A 17807-nucleotide genomic window follows, 5' to 3' on the forward strand; every position below is an offset into this window, starting at 1 on the left:
AAAAGATGAAGACAACACAAGAAACGATAGCGTTGGATTACTGAGGAGTCAGGAACCTCCATGACTGAGAAGATGCCGTCAGTCGTTTCTTTATGGAGCATCTGAGCTGTTACAATATAAAACTGCGGAGGGGATTGTTTTCATGTAGCAAAGAGTCAGATTAAAGCTATTTGTTTTCTTTATCTGCATGACTTCACATAATTATGGACTTTAAAACTATAACACTCATTAAGTATGAGATTAACATACTTCTCATTTAGAGATCAGGGGTATTTACATAATATGTACCGTGACAACAAGCTTCTCTGATAATGCAGTAAATCTGGCAGCAGAAATGGGTTACAGTTTATTCTGCATTTCTTTTACCTGAAGAGACATAACTGGCATCTGGAATAAATATTATGAAGCATACCTTACAAAGTCAAGGATAAAAGTACACAGATATTGTCTTAACTCATCGTTTTAATAAACAGCAGCACTCCAGTTTATATCTGTATACTTAGTGTCTTGTAGGTTGCGAGCAGTTCAAACAGAAGCCAGATTCTTTGTTTGTGCACACAACCTCGGAAAATAAAAGTGATTGTGATTTTTTTTTTTTTTTTACTTAAAACTAGCAGTACCTAACTTCCAAAAATGGAAAAAAATATTTCCAGGTACAGTTTCTGCAAAGGTTTTAGAAGGTTCTGAAAGCTTGACGTTATAAAGATTAGCTAACCCTAACCATTTTGTTTTTAATTTTATAGCAGCAATTAGAAATTGCATACCACTCAGCTAGACCCAGCGGGTTCAGGTTATAAGAAAGTGTTTTAAGTAAAATAATGTAATCAGATAATATGAGTGAATAACTAAGAATTGTTCCACTTGCACTAAACTACTATTGCAGTATTTTCACAGTCTTCTTTACAGCGTTTAGTTGTTAATGAAAAAGAAAAATGAGGATAATGGAAAAAAGCCTGCCAGAAACACAATGTTAAAAAGCTTAAGCAAAAAGATTGCTGTTGCATTGCTGCCTCTAATTGACATGTATAGCCATGGTTCCTGCGTTTAATAAATTCGGCTTTGTGATGCAAGTTATATTAATGGACTTTCCCTCTGGTGGAGCCGAAGTGATAAAACAAAATTAGTCAGCCTAGAAGTTACGGTAGATGCTTTATCCCCACAGGTTGAATGAGGACACTAAAATTTGCACATTTAATAGATTCCCCACAGGCAAATCAGCAGAGTGACGTTCACAGCTCTGCTGACTCATGTGGAGTTTAAAAATGCAAGTAATGAGAGGTCATTTTTAATTCAAGGTGTGATGTCTTAAATGAGCATGAGTGATGGAGAAAAAGGGCAACTTTGTTTTGTATAAAGACATTTTTTAAAAATAATGACCTAGATTGAATTTGCAGCACTCCAAAGATTTAACTTAAGGACAAATGCAATAATCTTCCAGGAAATGCCCAAACAGTTGCCCATGACAGGGAAGAGAGCTGTGCCTCTAGAACAAGGTCAGATGTGAGCATGTTGACGTGTTTAGCCATATGCATGTGACTCAATGAGATCTGTTTTTGCGAGGTCTGGGTAGAAAATAGTAGGTCAGTCCACTTGACAAACGTGCCCTTCGATGTAAAAAGGAGCAGAGGTGCATTAAAAAAAATGGTCAGCTGTCTGAGCTTACGTGCTGAATTGTGTTGTTTATGGAAGAGACCATGGAGTGGTGTTCCAGCCAGAGGTGAGAAACGAGCGCTGTAGCGGTCGTCCGGGTCTGATCCCAATGGGTAATAAATCAGATACGTGGAGCCTGGGACACTTCATTTAGCCTATGGTGCCGATGTGTCAGAAAGGATTACGTTCTAGTGCAAATATGATACAACAACATCCAACTGCATGTGCACTGTTATGCCTGAAAAAAAAAAAAGATCTATTTTTGTTTTGAAAAGCTAAATCTACAATTTGCCACATTTGAAATAATTAAAATTCAGAAGGTCCTCTAATATTAAATAAATGTAGAGTTTCATTTCACATGGCAGAATTCTTCGGAGAGTGCATTCGGAGAGAGCATGTCAGATGCATTTATCTCCCATTGAAAATGTCACCATCTGTACAAACATGCAGAGGACACTGGCAGTGAGAGATCAGGAGAGCACACAGTCTTACAGATGAACAGATATAACACTGACATATTCAAAGAGACAGAAGAACACAGAAAGATCTGCCTTTCTTCAAAAGAAAGGCTTTATATGCTGGACAGTGAGGGTAATAATTGGAAAATGAATGGGTTTGAGACATCCAGCCTGAATTCTCCTACTTTACATTCTGGTGACTCTCTACTTTCTCAGCTCAATCAACCTTATGGCAAAGAGGTCAGGAGTCATTCAGTAATTTTATTCATACTTTAAAATGGACCACTTGATAATAATTCTTTCTCAACAGAACACGGGTTTCTCAGGAAAAAAAAAAAAAAAAAAACAGCATAATAATCCCCTAACCTTGATTTTTTTTTCTTTGGCTCCTTTCAAAACAAACTGCTTGGTATAGAAAGTAATATTTAGAACACACTGGAACGTCTTAATGCCGAATATCAAAAATGTTATTTATTTCAGCCATTCAGCTGAAAAGGTAAAAAAATTATGTAGCTTAGTTATTGAGTAATGAAAATATAAAAATCCCCAAGTATTTCATAAGATCAATAGAAACAGCCTTATTAATGTTACGACCTACAGAATCATAGGAAAGACAGTTAACCTCATCGTCATCTAGCAGATAATCACAGACACTCCACAGGCCACTGAGGTCACTCCTTTGGAAGTTGGATATGTTCTAGCAATACTGGAAAGAAAAAAACTGTGGTAGAAATAACACAAGCAGTAGGGATAACTGCAAGAAGAATTTTTAAAAAACATTTACAAAATATGAACTTTGGTTATAGTCAGAGCGCTAAGAGCCACTACGCATATCCAGGACATGAGCCACAGCTGCCACATTTTATGAGTTAAGGCACTCTTGAAACAGTGACACCACTAGAAGGATATTACCTGAGCTAAGGAGACAAAAGACAACGCTCATATGTTCAAAGAGACAAAAGAACAAGGAAAAAGCTTTTGTTCAAAAGAAAGGCTTTGTATGCTGGACAGCCGGGGTAATAATTGGAAAAGGAAAGGCCGGGGTGGAGACATCCAGCCTGAATTCTCCTACTTTACATTCTGGTAGCAATATTTTCTGAGCTGTATTTATGATTGAATTAAATGACTTTTTTGAGATGACATGTTGTGTATTGGTGTAACATAAATAAAGTGAACTTCCTCACTTTATTTATTCGGTGGTCCAAAGTCCTCTTCCAATTTTTTTTCTTTATTCCAATTTGTTTGGTAATGGAATTTAAGGTCCCAGAGTCTGGGCAAAGAGTGGCGAGACACAGAATCCAAGATAACTGACATCCAGTATGACCTTTCCACTGTTAGTGATTGTTTGGACAGCCATGTAATTTGCTGGTGTTTGTCCATTTTATGTCATCAAGACCAAAGTCAATGTAGACATCTACCAGAAAACATCAGAGCGTGTCACGTTTTCCCCTGCTGACAGACTTTATGGAGATGCTGATTTGAGTTTCCAGCAGGTATTGGCACCTGGCCCACACTGCCAAATGTACCAACACCTGGTTTATTGAGCGTGGTCTCCCTGTGCTCAGCTGACCAGCTAAGTGCCTCGACTTAAACCCCATTAGAATTTATCGACTATTATAAAGATGAGGATGAAAGACGCCGTGGTTAACAATGCAGGAAAACTGTAGGCTGCTATTAAAGCAACCTGGAATACCTTTAGAACCTCAGCAGAGGACCTCCATGCCATGTCGCATTGACGCAGTAATTCATTGAAAAGGAGACCCATCCAAATACAGAGTGCATATAGGGTGCAGTATGTGAAAATAAGTTTCAGTTTCCCCCAAAAATTGAGAGAAATACATCACTTAATGTGTAATTAATCAATACAAGTTTTATTTCAATACAAACATGTGTGTGAAGATAATTACTTTTCTCTGCGAATGTCTTGCATTTGCAATCTTAATAGAGTGAGAAAAGTATAGTTTCACAGCAGAATCTGAGGTTTTCCAATTTGTTTGGTGCTTTGCTGCATCTTGCAGACATCCTGAAAACCGCTTCCTCACAGAACTCCATGGTCATTTCAGTAATCATCTGCCTGTCGAGAATCAAACAAACATCTGCTTGCACAGCAGAAGGCTGCCATCTCCAGCTTGTATAAAAGGTGCTTTGTGTTATGCTCTCGCTTCCCAGTGACACTACTGGCCAACTGGCTCCACAAACAAGGGCCGTCGATATTTCATGGAGGTGGGACATGCTGCAGATGACGTCACCTGGCGACAGTCTGCCTAAAAGTTAGGTGTTACCCACATGTATACAGTTCAGTAAAATAAAAGAGAAGCCTTGCTTAGCACTAGAACTACCAAAGATTCCCAAAATGGGAATCTTCGTCCAGGTACCAGAGAGGGGCCAGTTTGGCCCTGTCCCTAGAGCTACCAGAGAGGGGCCAGTTTGGCCCTCCAAGAGAGGGTGTGAAGAGGCGCCTTTGTTATGTAAATAAGGCCATTACTATCCTGTTCCAAGGACAATCAGCTTGAAAGTTGATGTAGTGAGTTTGGCTCTCCTCCCCCCTGCTCATCTACAGGGATTCTAATTGCTAATGCTTTTTCTGTGCAATCCTTTCTGTGGTATCGGCTACTTCAACCCAAATGTAGTATATTTCAAGTCCCATGCATAGTTTCTCTTTGCATGGTAATTCTTACAACAAATCCTGATGTTGTTTTCTAAGTTTTGTCCCTCTAGTATCTTGTCTTGACTCTCAATTTTCTTTTTTAAACAACATGTTAACCAGTTTAGTAGCAGATGCGCTCTAAAACTTTGTATATTTTGCATCCTTTGTTTACAGCTTTTTTTTTTTGCAAACTTTACAACAAAATTAAATGTCTTTTCTTAGTGGTTAAATTATCAGCTAATAAACTGTTCATGATCTACTGCATACGTTTTGCTAGGTCAGTTGTTAACCTAACAAGCAACAACAACTGCACCATTTAATTGATTTTAAATGTGTACTATAGGCAGAAATGTCTGTCCACTAGCCTATATTAATTATTTAGTAATAAGCTGTTGTAGTGACTGGTGGATGGTTATGGTCTTTTCTATAATTTCTTCTCTGAAATTGCAATAGAGGACTGGGGTTTCACAGCACACTATGGTGAAAAGTCAATTTAATGATGTCGATGAAAGGATGTTAGCTGCCATCTTCCAGGTGTGTTCAGTTGGAATCAGAGAGTAATTAGCAGGAAAACTAAGAGTACTTGTTCCATGCAGGTCATCTACATCCTTTCAACAATTGTCAATGTCTAAGCCTATCACACTGCATGCATCCTCACCCCCGTCTGTTGACTGCCTCTTCTGCTGTTGGTTTTGTAGGTTTAAATACTCAACAAGCTGTCGATCTTTTACACAGCATCAATGTTATTCTTATCTCTATAAAAAACACAGAAATAACCCCCGGCATTTATGACATGGAACCATAAAGCAATCGAAAAGCAAACTCTGGTCTACCTAATAACCAGGGTTATTAGGTGTGGTTTGAATGCATAAGTATGTGCCAAGCAAAGTGAATACCATTCCAAAAGCAAAACGTGAATTGTAGGTCAAAGCATTCTGGATAAATAAACCAAAGTTTGAGTACACATTCACACCTTCCTAAATCAACCAAATTTTCTAGGCAAATGAAAAAGAGTATTAACGTGGGCTAAAGAGGGCTGGTGTGAATTTACCCCAATTCTCCTGAAACTTTGGGAACCTGTGGCAGATGTGTGCAAATCCACTCTCAATATCTTGTACATCACATGCCAATGTGTTATAAGTGGGAAAGGAAATGCAATTTTTTTCAACTTGTAGAGAAGATGAGCTATCTTATGCTGAAGATTGCTGTGTATTTTATCCAATTCACTTGTGAAAAAAAAATCACAAATGCATTGAACAAAGATACATTTCAAACATTTTTCATGTACAATATCAATAAATACAAAGTTACACAGAAGCAGCACAGCGGTGTGGTAATTACCAATGTCTCCTTGGAAAAAAAGATCTCCAGTTTGAATCGTAGCCTTGGATTTATTCTGTAGAGTTTGCGTTCTCTCGTGCTCTGGTGTTTGGACTTCCTCTAGCAGTGCTAAAGCATAAATATTAATAATATTCAAAATACCTTGTTTTAGTACATCTGAGTAGCCATCTTGGTGTGTTTCTGTGTTAGCCCTGTGTTGAACTTTAAATTCTCCCTAAGATACATTCTGCCTATCATCGACAGATAACTGTATCCAGTTTTTGGGCCTGAATAAGATGTAAGCTGGTACAGTAAAAATGTCAGAAGAACATTTCTGAATTGCTTGGGTAAAGGTATTGGTCTCTGTAACTCAATTCCATCAGGGTTGATAAAAATGTAAATGCAATAAAGAACCTTGGATTTGATGAAAATGTTTACATTAAACACTTTGGTGAGCACACTTGAGTCTATGAAACACAAAATTCTGCCTTTTTCACATGCAAATGGTAAAAATTGAGTAAAAAATCTTAAAAATAAATTATCTTCTATTCCATTTACATAATTATCCACTGAAATGTTTTAAAATTAAGAGAAACAGTGCAATTGCACGTCTGTTTGCAGTCATTTTTATATGTATAAAATGTGAGCATACGCCTAAATGTTGAATTGGGGAGTGGGGAGAAGGTGACTTTAACTGCTGTGTTTTGAGCGTGAAAGTTGATGTAGTGAGTTTGGCTCTCCTCCCCCCTGCTCATCTACATGGATGCTAATTAGACCATTCAGAGTCGTCAGCTTGGCCACATTTGGATGCTAATAACCCAGTTTGGCCCCTCTCGGTAGCTCTAGGAAGATACCCAATCTGGCCCCTCTTGGTAGAGATAGGAATTTCTCAAAATCCTGGTAGTCCTAGTGTTAGAGGAGAAAAGAAAGAATTATTCTTGCCAAAATATAAAGTTTCTGCATTTAGAGATGTTTTTGCACGCAAAAATATTAAGGCAGATAAATGACATTCAAATACAGCCGACTCTCTCTTCTCTAAAGGAGCTAAAAATGTCACAATTGAACACAAGGGAAACAAAGGGTGTTTGTAGAGAACGAGTGAGAAAAAAAGAGACACAGTTTAAACTGAACATCATTTACCATTGTCAGAGAGCGGTCATAGGAGAAAGGCTGAAAAGTATAATTATTCTATCTTTTTCGACATCTGTAAGCATGTGGCGTGTTTGCTTTTTGTAAATCAGCAGGCAGAGATGGAATTCTATTTTTTGTCAGAGCCTCAAAAACACACTGCAGAGTCACGATGCCAGCAGCACCATACCGGTGGTATAATAATTCATCATCTCTTGCTTGCTTGCTTTTTCTCATGCTTCTGTTGTACCAAAAACTGACATTGTCTTTATTTCTTTTAAATGAGAAAGTAGATTAAGAAACAAGTCATTTTTGTATCTGTTAAAGAAGCGCTTTACTCAACGGTATGTCCTTTAGCTTATCACCAGGTGTTAAAAAAAAGTACAATTCTGGACACTGAAAAGCCCTACTGAAGAAATTCAACTGGGAAACCAGCACATCAGCATTAGATTCATTCTGTAACACCTTCTTAAAAATTGTATTTAGTGGGAGGCACAGTTTTTGTCTTGCAACGTATTTTGGCGGATGTCAAATGCATCTTGTGAGGGTCTAAACATAAAGAAATTGCGCAGAGTTTGTAAAACATGCCTATGATTCGTCCCTCATTTGTATGACATGTATAGCATCTTGGGGTGAAGTGCATAAAATTTACTGTCAAGTTAAGTTGATTTTTTTCACCCAACGATGATAGGCTTTGTATTTTATGTCATACTTACTAAAAGTTCAACTATCTCGGGCTGAATGTTAATGATCTATGCACTGTTTGTGAGAGCCACCAAGTTGTCAAATATTGATGTCAATTAACTGAGAAAATAGGACGAATGACCCTGCTGTTGGACCCATTTTAAACATTTCACACAGCTAACAAAAGGTCTGCAAATTACTACATTATCATCTTGTTAGTGCAGAGATAAAAGATTAACACACATTCATATTTTTTCAGCAGTTGTGCATGTATAAAGTAAGATGTAACAATACTAAGGTTTCAAACAAAATATCAAGAAACCAGGATACCAAAAAAGACACGCCATTCAATGGTGGGCAGAAACATTTTAAAGCTACAAAATTACCACTACTAACAACATAAAAAGCACATTTAGCTGTAGCCCTGTTCAATTTCTGCTTCTGCTAATTTTGCATCATATTTTCTTTCGCGATTTACTTCAAAACCAAACAAAAAAATTACAACATTTTGATAAAAATCAGCAATGCTATAATCTATGTTCTTGAGTTAAAACTTTGTTGGCTCTGCACACAACACAAACAAGTCTGTCCTTAATCTTGGGTCAAGAATCCTTCAGTTTTCCACCTTTTCTTTTTGCCAATTTGGGAGGGTGTGACCAGATATGCTAGTAAATCTCACTAGAGGATGGGGGTTATGGGTCCTAACTGACATACCGATGCATCTGGAGAATATTCTGGGATTTGTAATATTAACTGTGCACCGCCTACTAGCAGGGCAGCATAGACTACATTATGACAGCAGCACATTTATCGTAACTATACCGCCTCTGGGAATGGGACGGGAGTTAAGTGCCTTCAATTAGAAGGCACAGAAATGTTTTAAAACCTGATTTTACATTCTGATTTAAAAAGGGTATGATCATGCAGTGGTCTCACTATATATGTGATTAATTAAAAGTGTATTAAAAGAGCTAGTTTGCTTTTTACTGAAAAAAAGCAAACTAGCAAATGTCACTAATGAACTTAGTGGTGGACAGAGATAAAGAAAACAGGTAATACATTTATTTAATTGCCAACAATAAAAAGAGAAAGTGAGGCTAAAACAGAGCTGCTAGTTTTATAGAGAAGATCAAGTGCATTCTGGATATGTGCATGCAATACACTTAGTCATGTTGGCATCATAAACCTGGAGAGTTTTAGCATAAAAAGACTAAAAAAGGTGCAAAAAAGACCTAAAAGGGTTTGCTCCAAGACACAGGACACTCAATTCTGAAAACCTTTTCTCAAGCCTGCCTATAGATCTGTAAAAAACCTCTAGAATCATGATGCATAAACAACTGAAGAACCCTGCATGTTCCCTAAGTTTGTGTTTATTTGTTGTATGTAATACTCAGGAAATGTTGTTTGTCCCTTTTACATAGCATCTCTCTTCATTTCTCTTAGGAAACATGGTGAGCAAGGAGGGTGGCAAATGCATGCTCACCAACTCAGAGTCCGACTCAGAGGCACCGCCTTTGCCCTCCACTTCCCTGGCACTGGAGTATTCCCTGGAAGCCAGTCGACAGGTGAGGAAGAGAAACAAAGCCCTGCAAGTGCGCTTCAAGGACATCTGCGAGGCACAGAACGAGCAAAGGGAGGCGGAGCTGCAGGCGGCGGGGAAAGGCGGCAAGCCAATGTCGTACAAAGTGGCGTACCGCAAGTACATGACCGTTCCTGCCCGCAGGTCCATTCCAAACGTCACGAGGAGCACCGGTGTCCAGACGTCCCCAGACCTAAAGAAACGTTACCAGACCTTTCCCTTTGAGCGCAAAAAAGGCCACACATTTAAACACGTGGCAGCAGTGGAAACGTATAAAGGTCACAATAACGGCTTTGTCATGGAGGCGAAGCAATCCAAAGCGGCTGAGCAGGGTTTAGACGAGGAGGAGGGAGCGAGCAGTGGGAGAGGAGTCCTGAGGACCAGGGCTCTGCTCCATACTAATGAGTGCATTGCCACAGTGGAGCAGCACAGTGCACCTGATGGCCTGTGCTCTGATGCTCTGCTGCTCAGTTGCACTGCAGACACAGACTGCCTTGTGGGTACGCCGAGAGGAAGCGGAGCTGGAACACAAGGAGAGTACCAGCTTTGCAGCGTTCCGTCCAAAGCCGGAACTGGATTACAACACAGGGAGCCTGACGTAGACCGCCTGGCCAAGAGGCAGCTGCTCAATTTGGAGGAAGGCTCGTCCCGAACTCTCCCGGACAGAACCTCCAAGGTTACGGGCCCCATTGCCTGGAACTCTCTCACACAGGTGGAGTGCCTGGACAGTCCGTCTGTGCAGAGCAAGAGGAAGAAAGGCCTGCAGCTGAACGGACTGTCTAGTGAGACTCTACCACGAACCAGCAGGGGCTGTGCAACGCAGGCACAGTGCAGTACAGGGCAGCTTTCAGCCCGGCCTTTGCGGGGCATGGATGAGCCTCCGTCAGGCTGCATGGGCAGTCAGGCTGATGGAGCTTCCTCCGACCAAACACAAGAAGCCTGCAAGCAAATAGTGCCTGTAAATCAGGATGGGGACGTAAAAGCACAGCTTCAAGCCATGGAAAACCTCATCAGTTCCAGTCAGGAGACCATCAAAGTGCTGCTGGGCGTCATCCAGGAACTGGAAAAGGGAGAGGCCCACAGAGAAGGGTAGGAGACCTCGCTTGCATCTTAACACCAGAAATTCAAACATCCACTTTTTTATGCTATGTCACAGATTTCAGTTTTTTAGAAATTTTAATTCATAAAGAGAAATGCATAGAGCTCAATAAAAGCCATTGTTATACAAATAACATGAGGCCCAGACATTAATATAGCTCTGAAAATGAGTCTGCAACCAGCCATGACTTAAGTTATTATGGAAAGTGTACAACTTTAGCCACTAAATAAACAAAACTACTTGCTTTATCAGAAAGAACAGGCATGTATGAAGGCCAGTTTGTGCCTCAAACCTAAAAAAACATGAGCTAAACCCAGTGTAATTAATTGTTCAATTCAAACTGTGTTAAAGGGCTGGAGGTCAGAGGGTAAAGTCAGCATTTGTGATCAAAGCTAATCCTATTTTTTGCTCATTGGCAAAGTGTGCTACTAAACCACACTGCAACAATTTTTTTCAGTTTTTACAGACATGCCTTGCAGTGCTTTGATATTGTAATGACATTTTGAATGATAATTTCCCTCCAGATATTCTGTAGCTGCTGCTGAAAATACTTGCAGATGCCTTGAAAAATATTATATTATGTTAAAACCACAAACCTCAATGTATTTTAATTGAATTCAATGCCCATTCATCTCAAAGCCATACATTTGTTTATTAGGATGTTATATAAACAAACATACAAAATGTCTAGATGAAAATTTCTGTCTAATCTTCTTTTACAAATCTTCAAGCTCGGTCAGACTAGACAAATAGTGCCAGAGTTCAGCAATCGTCATACCTTGCCACAGGTTTTCAATTACATTTAGGTCTGGACTTTAAGTGGGTCTAATTCACTTTTGATCTAATTCAATCCATTGTTTCTCTGGCCTAAACCTCTTACAGGTCGATGACGCATGAAGATACCACCACCAAATGTAACAGTGGGAATGGTGTGTTTAGGATACTGCACCATTTTAGTTTTCGGCTGAACATAAGCCAAAAAGTTCAAAAAGCAACGTATTCCACATTCTTGATCAGTTTAGATGGACGGTCATGACTTGTCTCGTCAGTCATACCGTGCTCTTTCCATTTTCAGATGATTGGTTAAACCGTGATATGCGAGATGACTAAGAACCCAATATAATTAAATACTCAGTCAAATACATGTCCTTTATTTTTATTGTTCTATAGCAAACTGTTGAGGCCTTCATAAAATAACAAGATTCATTCAAATATTAAATGAGACTTGGGCTAAACTGTGGAGCAGTTGGTAGCACTGTTTACAGCAGCAAGAAGATCCTGGGTTCGAATCCCAGACTGGGTCTTTCTGCATGGAGTTTACATGTTGTCCCTATGAAAGTCGTGTTCTCTCTGGGTACACCACCTTCCCCCCGAAGTTCAAAAAAAGGATTGTTGGGTTAATTGGTCACTCTAAATTGTACTCAGGGATTTATGTGATGTACGTTTCCTTTTGAATAAGTAAGAATGCTAATTTTCATGTTTAGAAGGAGAAAAATACACATTATTTGGAAACATCACTTTTCTTTTATTCCATTTCTTTGGAAAAACACCCCACTTGACAGCAAATTACGTCCAACCTTATCCAGCCGCACTCTCAAATGTTTATCTAGAATGTGTGAGTACTCAGCAAAAGGTCCAGACTGTGAAAAAGCCATTACTGTCCAATGGATGTGGAGTTTATACAAAAGGGCAGCAGATAGCATCGGATCTGCCGAAATAGACAGTCCGTCCAAAGTGACCCGGCAAACAAAAAGGACAATTTGTTGAGCCAAATGCAACAGCTCAGATTCTTATCTGCTTTCAACAGCACTGCATCAAAGTTTGGAGGAAAATATGCCAAAATATGACACATTTCTATTTCTCATAACTCAGAAATGTCTGATGACTAGTTTTAGTCAGAACATGACTGATGAGATAAGGGTTAAATTATAAAACATGGAATGAGGGAGGCAAAGATGGGAGTTCATACCATCTTAAAAAGTCAATTATCTTCCTCCAATCTCAAATAAGGTAACTCTAATCCTCTTATCACCCAACTCATAAAAAAGTGCTATGAGTGAAAAGTAAACAGACATGATGTGTAGAACGGCAATCCATCTTCAGAGTTGCACAGCACATCTGCCTTATCAGATGTGCCTCTAGTGACAGGTGGGGAAGAGAAGGTTTTTAGTAACTTAAATTTGTTGCTGCTGTTTATTAACACCATATGTTCAGAGGTAGGCAAAAAAACACACTATGTTTCTGACGATTAATCACTAAAACCTGTCTTCTGTTGGAGTCAGTGAGCAGCATAATCCCCCTTGTAATCCATTCAGGGAAAAAATAACCCATTTCCACCTATGCAAGAACAGTTTTCTTCTTGTACATGTTTCCATTATTGTAATGTGGAGATTAAGTGAGTCATGAAAAAATAAAGATATGCACTATTAACATAGCTTCATCCTTCATTTTTCTATTACCTATTATTATTTACCTATTATTGTAAGTAATACAAAAGGTGGAGCAACCTATATGCTCAAGGTGAATGGTTGCAGTTATGTCTATTAAACAGCTTCCTAACTCAGAGATGACCTAATCTAATGCAACATGTCAGCTCAGAGGCATTTTCAAATTATCTGTATATTGAGTCCTTGACTAAATTCAGCTCTTGATACCTGTTATTTGTGAAATATCTGCAATATTAAGCTAAGATATACAACAATAAATTAAACATATGTATGTATTGCAGGCTCATTACTATATGGTTCTAATGAATGTGATTCCCCCCCCCCTACATAGCTCAATACACACTCAACATCAACAACAGAGACATTTGTTCTGTCTCCCAGAGGTGCATGATGTTATTCTGATATAGGAGTTCCTTGCAGCTTGCAGTTGAAGCATATTCTGGACACAATGCTTTTCTTGTGTGGTATTCTAGAAATATGAGTGGGAGAGATCAATGTAGAACTAGGAGTTCTGCACTTGAGTCCTTGTACAGCATGGTGTAGCCTGGACAGAAAGAAATTTGTTGTTGTTCCTGCCACCTTGAGTAAAACTACAAAGTGCTCTGTTCTTGCTGATATATATGACTTCTGGGAAAAATAACAAAAGGCCCTAAATAAAAAATGTATTTAAAAAAAAAATAAGGATGAGAAAAAAGGAAGATCTGCCTCAAAAATAAGTTGAATTTGAAGAAGTTTTAATGCTATTTTCAGTTTTATTTTTTTAGGATAGAGTTCTGAGCTATACCATGTTTCAAATATTTTGAGGTATGTCAGCATGTCTATTTTTGGGTGAGTGTAACTGGTGTGGAGTACCAAAAAAGACTTCTTCCAAGTTTCCTACAACTTATTTTCAATAACTTTCTAGAATTGCCACCCTCATGGTAGCCGTATATTGGACTATGTACTTTTTGCTAACTTTTGTTCAAAATATTTTGGTTGAGGCATTGCTTTTTTGGAGAATTGTTCCCTCTGGTTTTGGATGATGTGCGACTGAAGGATTTTTGTGCATACTTCTTCACTTTCAGGCAATTGTTATGATGGGTAACTGTGGCAACAAGGTATTGTTTTTACAACTGGGAATAGCTGATTAGCATCTAAATATCTTAACTATGATGCCAAATCCCAGATGAGTTGAAAAGGAGGCTTCATGGATTCAGAGAAAGACCTAGGAGCAGAGAGAGGAGAAGGAAGTGCCATCCAGAAACATGCAACCATGGAATACTATCTCTGCTGCCAGGAGATTGATCTGTTAGCATGTCATGACAAGCGGGAGAATGTCAGGCAGCAACAATCTGCAGAGTCATCTTTAGATTTGTTGTAAGATTGACTGCTACTCAAAATTGTTCTTGCCTTTAATTTCTCTTTGGGATAAAAAAAAAAAGTGGTTTTGAACTTACCTGGAGCAAATGGAATAATTCTAAAAACAAAATAAATACATAAGTCGCTTGTTAGGGAGGGTGGGAGATTATATTTTATGAATTTAAAAGTGAATGCCTTTAAAAAGATTATATTACCTACATTTTAATCTTTACTACAGTTTTAAGGTCTGGCTCATTGGTTTTGATTAATCTTTTTTTTCCCATGATAACAAGCATTGAGGAAAAATTTGGTTCCTTGGCAGGAGTAGTTTTGATTTCAAAAGAAAGTGAAGAAACTACAAGTTTATGCCATCAAAGAATATGTTTCAAACTTGATTTTAATAAACTAAAAAATTACATCCAAGTATACAACATTGGCTAATTTACAGACCAACGATTGTGTTATTTCATTTAACTTTTCTTGTGAAAACCAGGGGAAAATTTTTTTTTTTTATTTGACCTGCTGATGATTGTTCAGAGCCAATCAAAGACAACTTAGCTGACTAAATGCTATTCCTAGATATGAAAACACTAAGTGGCATTATGGCTGCAAAGCGATCTAATATAATACGTTGGATCCATACTGCACAGCTTGGGCACATTGCTGTGTTATAAGAGTGTTGGCAGACTAGAGCCAATTAATTACTTTCTCTGGGACTTGTTGCTAACCTGTCTATTAGCACTCTGTATGTGTGCTTGTTTTCTCACTGCTGGACAGCCACCCACACAGTGACCTTTGAGAAAGCTCTCCTGGTCGCAACCAAGGGTGGAGGGTGTATAAAAATACATTTAATGGCACTTTCGGCTTCACTCTTCCCAGGGGACGCCTGCCAAAATGAGCCCTGGTCTCTTATTTCCTCTTATCAGCTGGCCAAGAGCAAAGAGTAGGAAGACACTGAGAAGGTCTGAGAGAGTACTGTGAAGTTGTTCAGATGATTCAATCCAGTTGGCCATGCAGACGGCTGCTTATTGATTGGCTCACCGACTGGGAAGTTTACGACCTTTCACGCTGCTCTAAAATATAAACTTGGAAAGCCAATTAATTACATTTTATACACAAATAATCCGCAGTGGAAATGTTCTGTTTACAATTACCTGAATCTCTTTCGATATTACTGTCAGCGTCTCTCTCCCCTGTCTGAACAAGAGGCAGTGCAGTAGATAAAAAGGAGGAATTTATGGTGGGAGCTTAATTTTTATAGGTGCTGCAACCGATGGGCAGCGTGACAAGTGCAGTGGTGACAGAGCTGAGGTGTTGTTTCTGCCATGCAGCAGATATTTATTAGGAAATCCAAAATATCCTCGCTGAAAGGAATAACGTGGCAGCATTTACTGCAGCTTCTGTTTGAGAATGTGACTTTCAACAATAAATGTTTAAATCCATCTAAACAAATGAGCCTCATTTATTTGCACATCTCTGTCTTTATTCCAAGATGTTGTGACATGGTTTCGTGAAAGTAACAGTTTCCTGTCTTCCACAGCCCAAAGGCATGTGTGTTCACTTCATTGTTGACTGTTCACAGTTGTTACCGTCTGTGTCTCACCCATATGATTGCCTCATAACTTCTTCATTTGTCATCACATGGCACCAGAGATAAGCTCCAACATGCTGGCCTGAGTAGAATAAACTAAATATAAATTATTAACTTCGGCTGCATGGATATTCCTTCAAGTCTAGACAAACTCGCAACAATCTTCATTTTAAAGGCCAGCTGTTGTTGTTGTTAGCTGCATTAGTAATGTTATCCAACAAATATTGTCAGCAGCAGCCTGATTGACTCTGTTAATGGGATTTTATGATTTCTATATTATAATAAACCCTTCAGTTGTAAGGGAACAATAAAAAAAAAGAAAGAAATCCGACATTTATTTTGACGGCTATTGTGAAATCGCAAGCTGTCATTTCTTTGGTAGTATAGCAACATTAGTACCAACTGTGTGCGCCACTGATGACTCATGCTTGAAAGAGAGTCTGATGGAGAATGTAGAGTTTATAACAAAGCATGAAGTCTTACATAAGTGCTGGACAATATATCATCACTGTGATATCAATTTGGACATAATGGAAATGATGGCTTGGAATGCAATTTTTGTTAGTTGTTGCCTATAATACATTAAATCCAGTGAATATCCACTGCAGCCCCTAAGAGCCATATTCAGAGGTATTATCAATTATTTATATATATATATATATATATATATATATATATATATATATATATATATATATATATACACACACAAGAATAATGGAGTTGAGCCAATACCTTGGTCTTCAACAACTTTTGTTGCTTGTGCTGAGAGGAAAAAAATGTCAAGGCTGAGGTAAATACACACAAACAACTCAAAAACCTAAAATATGTAAAAGAACATTTTCACAGTTCATGTCTGTCTAACAAACTATGTCTGTACAACAAGGAATGAGGCAACACTAACTTTTTGGCTAGCAGTGACCACCACTACAAAAAGAACCACAAACAGGCAGGGGTTCTGCTGCTTTTTTAACTGAATGGATGAAATACATTTTGAATGATATTCAACATGTTGTCATGACAGTAAAGGGATTTAAAGATGCTTTTGTATTTTCTAACCAATCAATATATGTGCACAGAAAAGATCATTACTTTATGTCACATTAATGATTAATGGTTTATACAACACAATGAAACCAAGACAGGAAGAATAAAAGCAAGCGGGCTGAAGTCTAAAACTATATGTCTTTAGTTTACTTAGAGGACCTAAATGATTCTGAATTTACAAGTAATAACTCATTCAGCTCCTTTAAGACATTGCTCTGCACCAAATAGAATAATCAATGGGAAGATTATTTAGCAACAAATACATAAAAAGGTCAACAAAGGAAAGCAGGAAAAGAAAATGAGCAGCACATAAGAGAAAACTAATAATTTTAGATTGCTAAAATTTAAAACACTGTATTACCTATTGTCGTGGAAAAAATACTATTTCCAAGCACTATTCAGGTGAAATCACTCAGTCAGGTTTATTCATATATTGTGCACAATACAGAGAGCTTGTAGGACAATCAGTAATGAAGCAAGTCTGGATGAAAGCTCTGCCAGGCAGAGACAACACATGAGTTTTGTACAAAGGGATAAGGGATCCAAAGCATGGGAATCAGACTGATTCCCATGCAGCTGGGGGAAAACAACGTCCAACCTTGTGCATGTAACCCAAACAGCTTTAATTTGGTGGGAATACACAGAACTTAGAATAAACATATAGCAATACAACTAGCAGGTGTAACCTAACTGTAATTTTTCCACCTCACCTATTCAAAGCCATTTTTTCTTTCCATTTTATGTCAAAAGCAATGTGCTATATTTGCAATGTTACAAACTTTAAGTCCTTGCTTAAAATGTAAAACTTTAGATGCAAAT

At 38.4% G+C, this 17807-nt stretch overlaps 2 protein-coding genes across 6 annotated transcripts in view; one reads left to right on the plus strand and one right to left on the minus strand.

Moving 5' to 3' along the window:
- The window catches only part of dock1 (dedicator of cytokinesis 1), a 220416-nt gene that overhangs the window by 93917 nt on the left and 108692 nt on the right, over window positions 1-17807 (minus strand). The gene's annotated exons all lie outside the window — the stretch shown is intronic.
- LOC102218659 (protein FAM196A) overlaps window positions 1-17807 on the plus strand; it is a 39728-nt gene that overhangs the window by 7995 nt on the left and 13926 nt on the right. The window contains exons 2-3 of one of the 2 annotated variants that reach the window (XM_023340654.1): window positions 4278-4378; window positions 9331-10555. In XM_023340654.1, coding sequence (XP_023196422.1) covers window positions 4339-4378; window positions 9331-10555 — 1265 coding nt within the window. In that variant the 5' untranslated portion in view covers window positions 4278-4338. The remainder of the gene's footprint in view (window positions 1-4277; window positions 4379-9330; window positions 10556-17807) is intronic. The other variant, XM_005794743.2, reaches the window with a different exon arrangement.

Source organism: Xiphophorus maculatus, chromosome 10 (assembly GCF_002775205.1).
Source record: "Xiphophorus maculatus strain JP 163 A chromosome 10, X_maculatus-5.0-male, whole genome shotgun sequence".
NCBI classification, from domain to species: domain Eukaryota; kingdom Metazoa; phylum Chordata; class Actinopteri; order Cyprinodontiformes; family Poeciliidae; genus Xiphophorus; species Xiphophorus maculatus.